The sequence below is a fragment of the Pongo abelii genome, chromosome 13, assembly GCF_028885655.2.
Source record: "Pongo abelii isolate AG06213 chromosome 13, NHGRI_mPonAbe1-v2.0_pri, whole genome shotgun sequence".
Classification (NCBI taxonomy): Eukaryota; Metazoa; Chordata; class Mammalia; order Primates; family Hominidae; genus Pongo; species Pongo abelii.
The window spans coordinates 116,446,735-116,459,853 of NC_071998.2; the positions used below are offsets into that span (position 1 = coordinate 116,446,735).

General features: G+C 43.2%; 1 protein-coding gene across 1 annotated transcript in view; it reads right to left on the reverse strand.

The window, feature by feature from the left end:
- The window catches only part of PPP6C (protein phosphatase 6 catalytic subunit), a 41,798-nt gene that overhangs the window by 14,221 nt on the left and 14,458 nt on the right, over nt 1-13,119 (reverse strand). The window contains exon 2 of the mRNA XM_002820206.6: nt 7,749-7,844. Within this exon, the coding sequence (XP_002820252.3) occupies nt 7,749-7,844 (96 nt within the window). The remainder of the gene's footprint in view (nt 1-7,748; nt 7,845-13,119) is intronic.

The following is a 13,119-nucleotide window of genomic DNA, read 5'->3' on the forward strand; positions in this document are numbered from 1 at the left end:
AACTTTTCTATTGATGTTTACAGATATCTGTTTTTTGTTTTGTTTTGTTTTGTTTTTTTGAGACAGAGTCTCACTCTGTTGCCCAGGATGGAATGCAATGGTGCGATCTCGGCTCACTGCATCCTCCGCCTCCCAGGTTCAAGTGATTCTCCTGCCTCAGCCTCCCGAGTAGCTGGGATTACAGGCATGCGCCAACAGCCCCAGCTAATTTTTGTATTTTTAGTACAGACGGGGTTTCACCATGTTGGTCAGGCTGGTCCTGAACTCCTGACCTCGTGATGCGCCCGCCTCGGCCTCCCAAAGTGCTGGGATTACAGGCGTGAGCCACTACTCCTGGCCAGATATCTGTTCTTAAACAAAAGCTTTTAAAGTTTGTATTTACCAGACACACATGTAGACAATTAAATATTCTCTATCAGTGATACATAGGTTCCCATTTCCTGAGAACTTGGGCAATTCTTTTTTTTTTTTGAGACGGAGTTTCATTCTTGTTATCCAGGCTGGAGTGCAATGGCATGATCTCAGCTCACTGCAACCTCCACCTCCTGGGTTCAAGTGATTTTCCTGCCTCAGCCTCCCGAGTAGCTAGGATTAAGGTACCTGCCACTGCACCCCCGCTAATTTCTGTATTTTTAGTAAAGACAGGGTTTCACCATGTTGGCCAGGCAGATCTCGAACTCCTGACCTCAGGTGATCCACCCACTTCAGTTTCCCAAATGCTAGGATTACAGGCGTGAGCCACAGCACCCGGCCCTATTTTCATCCTACATTACTAGACATCTACCTCATCATCAAATAAAATAATAATACCTACCATCTACTCTGCGTCTCTCCCTCGCTCTCTCTTTTTTGTTTTTTGTTTTTTTGAGATGGAGTCTCACTCTGTTACCCAGCCTGGAGTCCAGTGGTGCAATCTCAGCTCACTGCTGCCTCTGGCTCCTGGGTTCAAGCAATCCTCCTGCCTCAGCCTCCCAAGTAGCTGGGACTACAGGCACGTGCCACTACACCTGCCTAATTTTTGTACTTTTTTGTGGAGAAAGGGTTTCGCCACATTGGCCAGGTTGTTCTTAAACCCCTCACCTCAGGTAATCTGCCCGCCTCAGCCTCCCAAAGTGCTAGGATTACAGGCGTGAGCCACTGCACCCAGCTACTCTATGTTTTTCATATTTCAGACACTCTGCTCCCATTTTAAACCAAAAACAATCTTGAGAAGTAGATTTTTTTTCTTTAATTATCATTATTTTTGATATGGCGGCTCACTATATTGCCCAGGTAGGTCTCAAACTTTTGCAATCAAGGAATCCTCCCACCTCAGCCTCCTGAGTAGCTGGAACTACAGGCATGTACCACTTTACCCAGCCTGGGAAATGGATTTTTTTTTTTTTTTTTTTTTTTGAGACGGAGTCTCGCTCTGTCACCCAGACTGGAGTGCAGTGGCGTGATCTTGGCTCACTGCAACCTCCACCTCCCAGGTTCACGTCATTGTCCTGCCTCAGCCTCCTGAGTAGCTGGGACTACAGGCATGTGCCACCACGCCCAGCTAATTTTTGTATTTTTAGTAGAGACATGGTTTCACCACATTGGCCAGGATGGTCTCGCTCTCTTGACCTCGTGATCTGCCCGCCTCGGCCTCCCACAGTGCTGGGATTACAGGCGTGAGCAACCGCGCCCGGCTGGGAAGTGGAATTTTTTTTTTTTATCAGAGGCAAGGAAACATCCAGTCTGCCCAGTAGTTCTCAAACTTTTTGGTTTCAGGATTCATTTGTGATCTTAAAAACCAGAGGTCCTCAAAATCTTTTACGTAAGTTTTACAAATCAGTATTTACCATATTAGAGATTAAAACCCAGAAGTTTTAAATATTTAAATGAATTTTTAAAAATTAATAACATAGGCCAGGCACGGTGACTCACACCTGTAATCCCAGCTACTTGGGAGGCTGAGGCAGGAGAATCGCTTGAACCCGGGAGACACAGGTTGCAGTGAGCTGAGATCACACCATTGCACTGCAGTCTGGGTGACAAGAGTGAAACTCCATCTCAAAAAAAAAAATCAATAACATACCCATCAAAAAGTATCACAAACACATTTTAATGAAATATTAACTTCTCCAAAACAAAAAAATTGTTTAGTGAGAGGAGAATTCACATTGTTTTACATTTTCACAAATCTCTTCAATGTCTGGCTAAATAGAACATGGCTACTCTTAGAACTTGCCTCTGCATTCAGTCTGTTGGGAATATACTAAGTAAAGCAGATGAAGAAAATCCAGCTTCACAAAGATATGCAGTTACAAAAGGAAGGAGTATTTTATAACATTTTCAGGTAACTGTGCATATTCTTTAAATACTGTACCAAAATTTGACAAGTGGCAGTTTATGACATTTAAAAGTTAATTGCAATACGAAATCTGAAACCGTAACAGTAAGCTTCTGCTTTTTTTTTTTTTGGAGACAGGGTCTCTCCCTGTTGTCCAGGCTGGAGTACAGTGGCACATTCTCGGCTCGGTGCAACCTCCATCTCCCAAGTTCAAGCAATTCTCATGCCTCAGCCACCTAAGTAGCCGAGATTACAGGCACGTACCTCCACGCCTAGCTAATTTTTGTATTTTTAGTAGAGACAGGGTTTCACCATGTTGCTCAGGCTGGTCTCAAACTCCTGGGCTCAAGCGATCCGCTTGCCACGGCCTTCCAAAGTGCTGGGATTGCAGGTGTGAGTCACCAGGCCTGGCCTATAATAGTGATCTTTCATACCCTGTTACATTTGTTATCTTATACTTTGAGTAAATGGTAAACTAGTAATTTGAAAAATGAAAATGACATTGCATTTTATATCATCAAAAAACCATATTTGTTAATATCACTGCTCATCTCATCTCAGGAAAGTCTTTTAAGTGTCAGAAACTGTTAGCCCCATAGTGGTGGACTCAGATTTTCCAAAATTCCAATTTTTCATTAGTAAATTCAAATTTTGTCATCGGCAACAAATACTGTCAATTGTTCTCCTTGAAGTGACTGGCCCACTTCGTTCACTTTTGCAAATATAGTTGCCAAATATCCAAGTCTAAATAATCACAGTTTGTCAGTCATTCTCAAGTAAAAATAGTGTTCCATAAAAAAGCAGTTATTTTAACTCATGACTCAAAGAATTTCACAAGTATTTTTTTTTCTTTTTTTTTTTTTTTTGAGCACAGTCTCGCTCTGTCACCCAGGCTGGAGTGCAATGGTGAGATCTCAGCTTACTGCAACATCCGCCTCCCTGGTTCAAGTAATTTTCCCTGCCTTAGTCCCTGAGTAGCTGGGATTACAGGCACCCACCACACCTGGCAAATTTTTGTTATTTTTTTTTTACTAAAGATGGGGTTTTGCCATGTTGGCCAGGCTGATCTTGAACTCCTGACCTCAGGTGATCTGCCCATCTTGGCCTTCCAAAGTGCAGGTGTGAGCCACCGTGCCCAACCCACAACTACTTTTCCTTGAGTAAACTATCTTTCTTCAGCATGCAGTAGATATGCTTTATGCATACTTCCCATTTCATCACACGGACTTTTTTCTTTTTCTTTTTAGATGGGGTCTCACTCTGTTGCCCAGGCTGGAGTGCAGTGGCACAATAATAGCTGACTACAGCCTCAAACTCCTGGGCTCAAGCAATGCTCCCACCTTAGCCTCTTGAGGGGCTAGGACTTACAGACTCACACCACCAAGCCTGACTAATTTTTTTCTTTTTAATATTTTTAGAGATGGGGGCCAGGTACAGTGGCTCACATCTGTAGTCCCAGCACTCTGGGAGGCTGAGGCAGGTGGATCACAAGAGGCCAGGAGTTCGAGACCAGCCTGGCCAACAGGGCAAAATCCCATCTCTACTAAAAATACAAAAATCAGACAGGCGTGGTGGTGCATGCCTGTAGTCCCAGCTACTCAGGATGCTGAGGCACAAGAATCACTTGAACCCGGGAGGCAGAGGCTGCATTGAACTGAGATCACATCACTGCACTCCAGTTTGGGTGACAGAGCGAGACCCTGTCCAAAAAAAAACAAGAAATAAAGAAAAGGCCGGGCATGGTGGCTCATGCCTGTAATTCCAGCACTTTGAGAGGCCGAGACAGGATGATCACATGAGGTCAGGGGTTCAAGACCAGCCTCGGCAACATGGAGAAACCCCATCTCAACTAAAAATACAAAAATTTAGTCAGGCGTGGTGGCACATGCCTGTAATCTCAGCTACTCAGGAGGCTGAGGCAGGAGAATCGCTTGAACCCAGGAGGTGGAGGTTGCAGTGAGCCAGGATCACACCATTGCACTCCAGCCTGGACAACAAGAGTGAAACTCTGTCTCAAAAAAAAAAAAAAATTTTTTTTTTTAGAGATGGGGAGTCTCAGGCCAGACACAGTGGCTCACGCCTGTAATCCCAGCACTTTGGGAGGCCAAGGCAGGTGGATCACCTGAGGTCAGGAGTTTGAGATGGGGGGGGGGGTCTCATTTGGTTGCCCAGGCTGGTCTTGAACCCATGGCTTCAAGCGATCCTCCCACCTCAGCCTCCCAAAGTGCTGGGATTACAGACATGAGCCATCATGCCCAGCCAGACTTTTCAAATAATGGATATTCTAAAGGGTTGAGAGTTAAGTGAAACTGGCATTTTATTTTACTGTGCAGGCATGTTGGTGAAGAACTCAATGATAATCAGCATATTCTAGTGTCATTCCCTTGATTCATGCTAAGGCATGAGCAGTTTTACCCTCCATTGCCTCTGTACCACCTCAGAGACCCAAGGGTCCACAGGCCACACTTAACGAATTTGTGAGCTAACTGAAATGGCTTCTTAAACAACTAATATATAGCCAAGTCAGGATTTAAACCAAGTTGTATCTGACACTGAAGTTGTATCTGTCTATAACTCCTCACTATATCACACAGCTTCAATGCTTCTCAGCACAACATGCTTGCTAACATGTTTATTCATACTCATAACCCAATCCTGCAATTCCAGAACACGCCCCAGAGGAAGATAAGTCCCAAAGGATACATTTTACATTGTATTTAATCAGTCAATAGCTATTTAGAGGCTCAAATCCCATGTTTCTGATTAGTAATCTTTTGTTTGTTTGTTTTTCGTTTTTTTGAGATGGAGTTTCGCTCTTGTTGCCCAGGCTGGAGTGCAATGGCGCGATCTCGGCTCACCACAACCTCCACCTCCCAGGTTCAAGCAATTCTCCTGCCTCAGCCTCCTGAGGAGCTGGGATTACAGGCACCTGCCACCCTACCTGGCTAATTTTTGTATTTTTAGTAGAGACGGGGTTTCACCATGTTTGCCAGGATGGTCTCGATCTCTTGACCTCATGATCCACCCACCTCAGCCTCCCAAAGTGCTGGGATTACAGGTATGAGCCACCACGCCCAGCTTATTTTATTTTTTTTGAGACAGAGTCTCACTCTATTGCCCAGGCTGGGGTGCAATGGCATGATCTCAGCTCACTGCAACCTCTGCCTCCTGGGTTCTAGTGATTCTCCTGCCTCAGCCTCCCGAGTAGCTGGGATTACAGGCACGCACCACCACACCTGGCTAATTTTTGCATTTTTAGTAGAGACGGGGTTTCACCATGTTGGCTAGGCTGGTCTTGAACTCCTGACCTTGTGATCTGCCTGCCTTGGCCTCCCAAAGTGCTGGGATTACAGGCGTGAGCCACTGCACCTGGAACAATTGTTTTTAAGGAACATATACAACATAAACAACTGTTCACGGTTTGGTGGTGGTCTTAAAATAACATGTACAAAAGAAACCCAAATTACTTTCAAATCTCAATCTGCCCTGTAGTAGCTGTGTGTGAGTTTGGGCTATTTCTCTTCAATCTTTCAGTCTCCCTTTCATTGTCTACAAAATAATCCTATCTCACAGGACTTCGGGAAAAAACTGACACAGAATATGTGAAAAAGTACTTTGTTAACCTCAAAACACAAGATAAATGTTAGCCAGAACTGCACATTGGACTGAAGGTATATATAATACAAAAGTGCAATTTTATGCTTCCAATTTTAGTAGTTTGAGGTTGGTCTCTAACTTTCTGACCTTTGATCACGGCTGTACTTCACATCTTAAAAAGTCTACAACTGGGGGAAACACTACACTGGGGGAAAACATGACTTGGTTTATTCCAGTTTTCAGGAATGTGTTAAGACACTGCTTATATTAATATCCTTTATGTTAGCAAAATACAAATGTTTATTTTGAGAGAGAAGTTACATAGAAACTTCTACACTACATTGGGGGAAAACATGACTTGGTTTATTCCAGTTTTCAGGAATGTGTTAAGACACTGCTTATATTAACATCCTTTATGTTAGCAAAATACAAATGTTTATTTTGAGAGAGAAGTTACATGGAAATTTTAGGAAATCAATTCCTAAACTCTAAAGAACTGTAATTTTAACGATCAAAGATAACATAATGGGACCTCTATCTAGGAGGTGATGACATGCAAGTGTCAGATTTTTTTATAATCTCAACATTCCAGAAAACACCTTGAAAAACCAAAAGAAAATCAGCCTGTAAGTAAGTAGCCAAAACAAGACTTTACTCATGGAGCAGCCCCTAATCAGAGTCAATTTACACACATTTCGGCTCATTTACACGGTCATATTTAAGGCAGGGAAATTGCACAGGCGACAGTAAGTCCTGTTGGCATCCTTTAAAGACTACATTGTTTGCAATGTATTATTAAGTCTTACAGCCCCAACTACACTGTATGCATATAGCACTCTATGAATAATCTGTTCAGCTTTCATTTCCCAGTGAAAAAATTCTACAAATATACATGAGACTAAACACTGACAACAGAATCTAAATATGAGGTATGCCCCTCCTGTTACTGCTTTGAAATTCTTTTTTTTTTTTTTTTTTTTAGACGGAGTCTTTTTTTTTTTTTTTTAGACGGAGTCTTGCTCTGTTGCCCAGGCTGAAGTGCAGTGGCGCGGTCTTGGCTCACCGCAACCTTCACCTCCCGGGTTCAAGCGATTCTCCTGCCTCAGCCTCCTGAGTAGCTGGGATTACAGGCACGTGCCACCATGCCCGGCTAATTTTTTTGTATTTTCAGTAGAGACGGGGTTTCACCACGTTGGTCAGGCTGGTCTCAAACTTCTGACCTCACGATTCACCCGCCTCAGCCACCCAAAGTGCTGGGATTACAGGCGTGAGCCACCATGCCTGGCACTGCTTTGAAATTCTTACAAACACCCAGCAGATGAAAAATTGAGCTAAATATTTTCTAGCTTATTCATCAGTGATTTGCTGTGACATCACGGACCAACAATTTTATTTTTCTGTACCTTTGCTATTCTCATTCCCACTAAAGAAATGATAAATTTTCAACAATATATGACAGGAGAACAGAATTGAACTGAATGAAAAAAGTGCCTAACACCAAAACATCTCCTGTTAATCACAGTTATTATGAGCAGCATGTGTTTGTATTTTATATCTTTACCTACCCCCAACCCCACCATTCCACAGAAAACTAATGCTGCATTATTCACTTCACAAATGTAATTATCAACAAATTCCATCATTAATTTGACCACTGCTTTTATTCACCAAAAATGTAAACCAGGAATCATTTGTGTCACAGAGACTGAGGCAACCTAGCTTACCACCAGTTGTGTTTGTTGATGTTGTTATTGTTTTAATTTTGCAGCACATGTGAAAATACACATGGATCATGGACAGTACAAAACTTAAAAATCTGCTCATGAAATTTTACCTGTCCATGTATATCTCCACACACTGTTACCGGTGTTGATACTGGCTGAACATTTGACTCTTCTAAGAGGAGGTCACAAACGTAGTCACATAGCCGCTGTAAAAAGAGAAAATAAAAGGTAAACATTTACTACAACATGAAAACTAAAGATAAAATACCAAAAAAGAAAAATACCAGGTCTAATACTTACAAAACCCAAGTATAACTTTTGATAGGAAAGTACCCTGTGATAATTCGGGGGTTGGATTTCTGCCAGCTGTCACACAGAATTCTTAATGCAATGCAAACTACCTATAGAGACACTAGGTTCTAGGAGACAGACAGCTTTACAAGAACTATAAAATGATGCTTCTCACCAAAAAAACACACACATATATACATATATATGAAGAAATAATTTTAACAGTAAAAGGTTTTTGGTTTTTTTTTTTTGAAACAGAGTCTCGCTCTATCTCCCAGGCTGAAATGCAGTTGCACGATCTTGGCTCACTTCTACCTCCGTCTCCCAGATTCAAGCAATTCTCCTGCCTCAGCCTCCCAAGTAGCTGGGGTTACAGGCGTGTGCCACCACACCCAGCTAATTTTTGTATTTTTAGTAGACACAGGGTTTTACCATGTTGGCCAGGCTGGTCTTGAACTCCTGACCTCAGGTGATCCACCCACCTCAGCCTCCCAAAGTGCTGGGATTATAGGCGTCAGCCACCGTGCCCAGCCAGTAAAAGGTTTTTATCTGGTAATTTAAAAAATAAATTGCAAACCACACACTCACCATCTGACCCAGCAATTGTAGTCTTGGCAATAAAAACATGTTCAAAATCCGTATATAAATACTCACAGAAGCCTAATTCATAATAGCCCAAAACTAAAAACAAATCAGATACCCTTCAATGAGTGAATGGTTAAACACATTTTGGTACATCCACACCATGTACTACTACTCAGCAATAAGAAGAAACGAATACTGCCACACAACAACCTGGATTCATCTCAAGGCATTTATGTTGAGTGAAAAAAACACAACAACAGAAAACTGTCCCAAAAGGTTATATACTGTATAATTCCATTTACATAACCTTCTTTTTTTCCCTTTTTTTTTGAGACAGAGTCTTGCTCTATTGCCCAGGCTGGAGTCCAGTAGCGCAATTTCAGTTCACTGCAAACTGCCTCCCAGTTCAAGTGATTCCCATGCCTCAGTCTCACAAGTACCTGGGATTACAGGCGCACACCATCATGCCCAGCTAATTTTTGTATTCTTAGTAGTTTCACCATGTTGGTCAGGCTGGTCTCAAACTCCCAACCTCAGGTGATCTGCCCGCTTTGGCCTCCCAAAGTGGTGGGATTACAGGCATTGAGCCACTGCACTCGGCCGTGTTTACACGACATTCTTGAAATGACAAAATTAAAGAAATGGAGAACAGATTAGTTGTTGCCAGGGGTCCAGCAGTTGCAGGAAGGAAGTGGGTGTGGCTATAAAAGGGCAACACGAGGAATTCTTGTGGTGATGGACCTGTTCTGTATTTTGACTATAGAGTTGGATACATGAGCCCTTATCCAATAAAACTGCAAAGAACTGAATACACACACACACACACACACACACACACACACACACACACACACACACACAAACACAAGTAAAACTGAAGAAATCTGAACATCATGAGATGATGATCTTGGGTTGTACCTGAAGATCATGAGTTGTATCAGTGTCAATGTTGGCTGATGTTGTATTGGTTGTGGCATTACACTATAGTTCTACAAAATGTTACTACTGGGGAAAACTGGGTTATTTTGAAATAAAAAGGTTAACTATAATTAATTATAAAATTCAAATCTAAAACTGAGGAGCCAGCTGGGCACGGTGGCTCTCGCCTGTAATCCCAGCATTTTGGGAGGCCAAAGTGGGCGGATCATTTGAGGTCAGGAGTTCAAGACCAGCCTGGCCAACAGGGCAAAACCCCCCATCTCTACTAAAAATATAAAAATTAGGCTGGGCGCGGTGGCTCACACCTGTAATCCCAGCACTTTGGGAGGCTGAGGCGGGTGGATCACGAGGTCAGGAGTTCAGGACCAGCCTGGCCAACGTAGTTAAACCCCGTCTCTATTAAAAATACAAAAATTAGCCGGGCATGGCGGCGGGCACCTGTAATCCCAGCTACTCGGGAGGCTGAGGCAGGAGAATCACTTGAATCTGGGAGGCAGAGGTTGCAGTGAGCCGAGATTGCGCCCATTGCACTCCAGCCTGGACAGCAGAGAGACTCCATCTCAAAAAAAAAAAAAAAAAAAAAAAAATTAGCCAGGCGTGGGGGTGCACGGCTGTAATCCCAGCTACTCGGGAGGATGAGGCAAGAGAATCGCTTGAACCCAGGAGACAGAGGTTGCGGTAAACCGAGGTCACGCCACTGCACTCCAACTTGGGAAACAGCGAGACTCTTTCTCAAAACAAACAAACAAACAACAACAAAAAAAAACGATGAGTCTTTTTTAATTTTATTTTTTTGAGACAGAATCTCGCTCTGTTGCCAGGCTGGAGTGCGGTGGCGCAATCTCAGCTCACTGCAATCTCTGCCTCCCAAGGTTCAAGCCATTCTCCTGCCTCAGCCTCCCGAGTAGCTGGGATTACAGGCATGAGTCGTCACACCCAGCTCATTTTTGGATTTTTAGTAGAGACAGGGTTTCACCATGTTGGCCAGGACGGTCTCGCTCTCCTGACCTCATGATCCACCCGCCTCAGCCTCCCAAAGTGCTGGGATTACAGGCGTGAGCCACCGCACACACCAAGCCATTCTTTTTGTTAAAGGAACTCTAAATGTTTGCACTTCAAAAATATTTGTCCACTGAAAGTAACCAAACCAAAAAATGTCATAGAAAGCATATGATTCTCACACCAACGCTCTGGAAAAGGAAGTATACATCCCTGCTATACACAGGGAACTGGAGGTCTCAGGTGGAACCTTCCTTCCTACCTGAGACCAGTTTGTACTATTGCCAAAGGCTTATTGGATTTTATGATAAGTCTGCCAAGAAAGGAGAAATTAAACTAACAAGCATAATGAAATCACTTTAAACATTAATTAAGGAATCTAAATGCTACAATCTCTCATTAATATATGAGAAATACTTTAACAGTTACAGCTACAACAATAGCTACACAGTAGCAAGAACAGAACTCAATGGGAGGGGGGAGGAGAAAAAAAAGGGCTCCCAAAAGAAAATGAGGGAAATAGAGTTGTTAATTTCCTCAACATTATATAAAAAAATCAGAAAACTTCAAAATAAAATGATTTGCCTTCCTTCCTAGGGTAAGTTCCTGATCTTAAAATAGCACCTCAAAGGCAAGATCTTCCTTTTGGCCTGGAATCCTTCTGGCCTTGAGTCCCTGGGTAGCTAGCTCCTGTTTGTATTGAATTTTCCACAACACCTAGATGCTTCAACAAATCAATCCATGGTCCTGCCATATAGTACATCCATCACTCATTAAAAAAAATAACAAAAACAGGCCAGCCGTGGTGGCTCACACCTATAACCCCAGCACTTTAGGAGGCTGAGGCAGGTGGATCATTTGAGGTCAGGAGTTCGAGACCAGCCTAGCCAACATAGCAAAACCCTGTCTATACTAAAAAACACAAAAATAAGCCGGTCAGTAGAGGCACGCACCTGTAATCTCAGCTACTTGGGAGGCTGAGACAGGAGAATCGCTTGAGCCTGGTAGGCGGAGGTTGCAGTGTGCCGAGATCGCGCCACTGCACTCCAGTCTGGGTGACAGAGTGAGAACCTGTCTAAAAAAAAGAAAAACAGGCCAGGTGTGTGGCTCACATCTGTAATCCCAGTACTTTAGGAGGCCGAGGCAGGTGGATCACCTGAGGTCAGGAGTTCAAGATCAGCCTGGCCAACGCGGTGAAACCTCATCTCTACAAAAAATACAAATAATTAGCTGGGCGTGGTGGCGGGTGCTGGTAATCCTGTACTTGGGAGGCTGAGGCAGGAGAATTGCTTGAATCCAGGAGCAGAGATTGCAGTGAGCCAAGATCACACCATTGCACTCCAGCCTGGGTGACAGAGTGAGACTCTGTTTCAAAAAAAACACAAAAACGAAAGCAAAAAATAGATGCTGATGAGTGAAACAATGTTTCTGAACTTTGAGCCTTAAACTTTACACTGAAAGATGTTCTCGAAGGTTCCATCAGAATTATAAAATTCTGGTATGCATTAGAAATTACCTATGCCAGCCGGGCGCAGTGGCTCACGCCTGTAATCCCAGCACTTTGGGAGGCCAATGAGGCGGGTGAATCACGAGGTCAGGAGATAGAGACCATCCTAGCTAACACGGTGAAACCCCGTCTCTACTAAAAAAAAAAAAAAAAAAAAATTAGCCAGGCGTGGTGGCAGGCGCCTGTAGTCCCAGCTACTAGGGAGGCTGAGGCAGGAGAATGGCATGAACCCGGGAGGTGGAGCTTGCAGTGAGCAGAGATAGCGCCACTGCACTCCAGCCTGGTCGACAGAGCAACACTATGTCTCAAAAAAAAAAGAAATTACCTATGCCAAATTTCTCACTTGACTTAGATAATAAGACTAAGATGTTACTTAACCTTAGCAACAGATCTAGAATCCAAGTTTCCTACCACTTTCCACTACACTATATTGAATATTCAGTTGTTCAATGCAACAAATATTTATGGAGGGCCTGGTATGTTACCAGGTATTGTTCTAGGTACAAAGTAAACAGCAATGACCAAAACAGACTAAAAGCTCTGCTCTCAAGGGGATTACATTCTAATAGAATGAGACAGACAATAAATAAGTAAAATATATAACAGTAATTTGTCACATAGTGATATCAAGGAAGTATAGAGAAAACACACACACTAGAAGAGGGATCGGGTGCTGGGGTGGAGAGTAGGTGCTGTTATTTTAAACAAGGAGAGTATGGAAGCCTTACTGATAAAGTGAATTTTGAGCAAAACTCTGAAAGAGGTAAGGCTATGGGGACACAATAACTGCAGGCAGAGAAATAAAAACCAAAAGTCCTGATGTGAAGCATGCTTGCGTCTAAGAAACATCATCAAGGCTGGTGTGTTTAGAGTAAACTGAATGAGAAGAAAAACAGGAGAGCATTACAGAATTATTTAGGTCACTGGTGGTGAAAACAAGGGCCTGGGCTTCTACTGAGTGTAACGGGAAGCCATAAGAAGTTCTAGAGCAGAAGACTGACATGATATTAAGTCAGCTGTGTTGAAAACAAACTGGCCAGGCGTGGTGGCTCACACCTATCATTCCAGCACTTTGGGAGGCCGAGGTGAGCATATCACTTGAGCTCAGGAGTTCGAGACCTGCCTGGGCAGCATGGCAAAACTCAGTCTTTACAAAAATA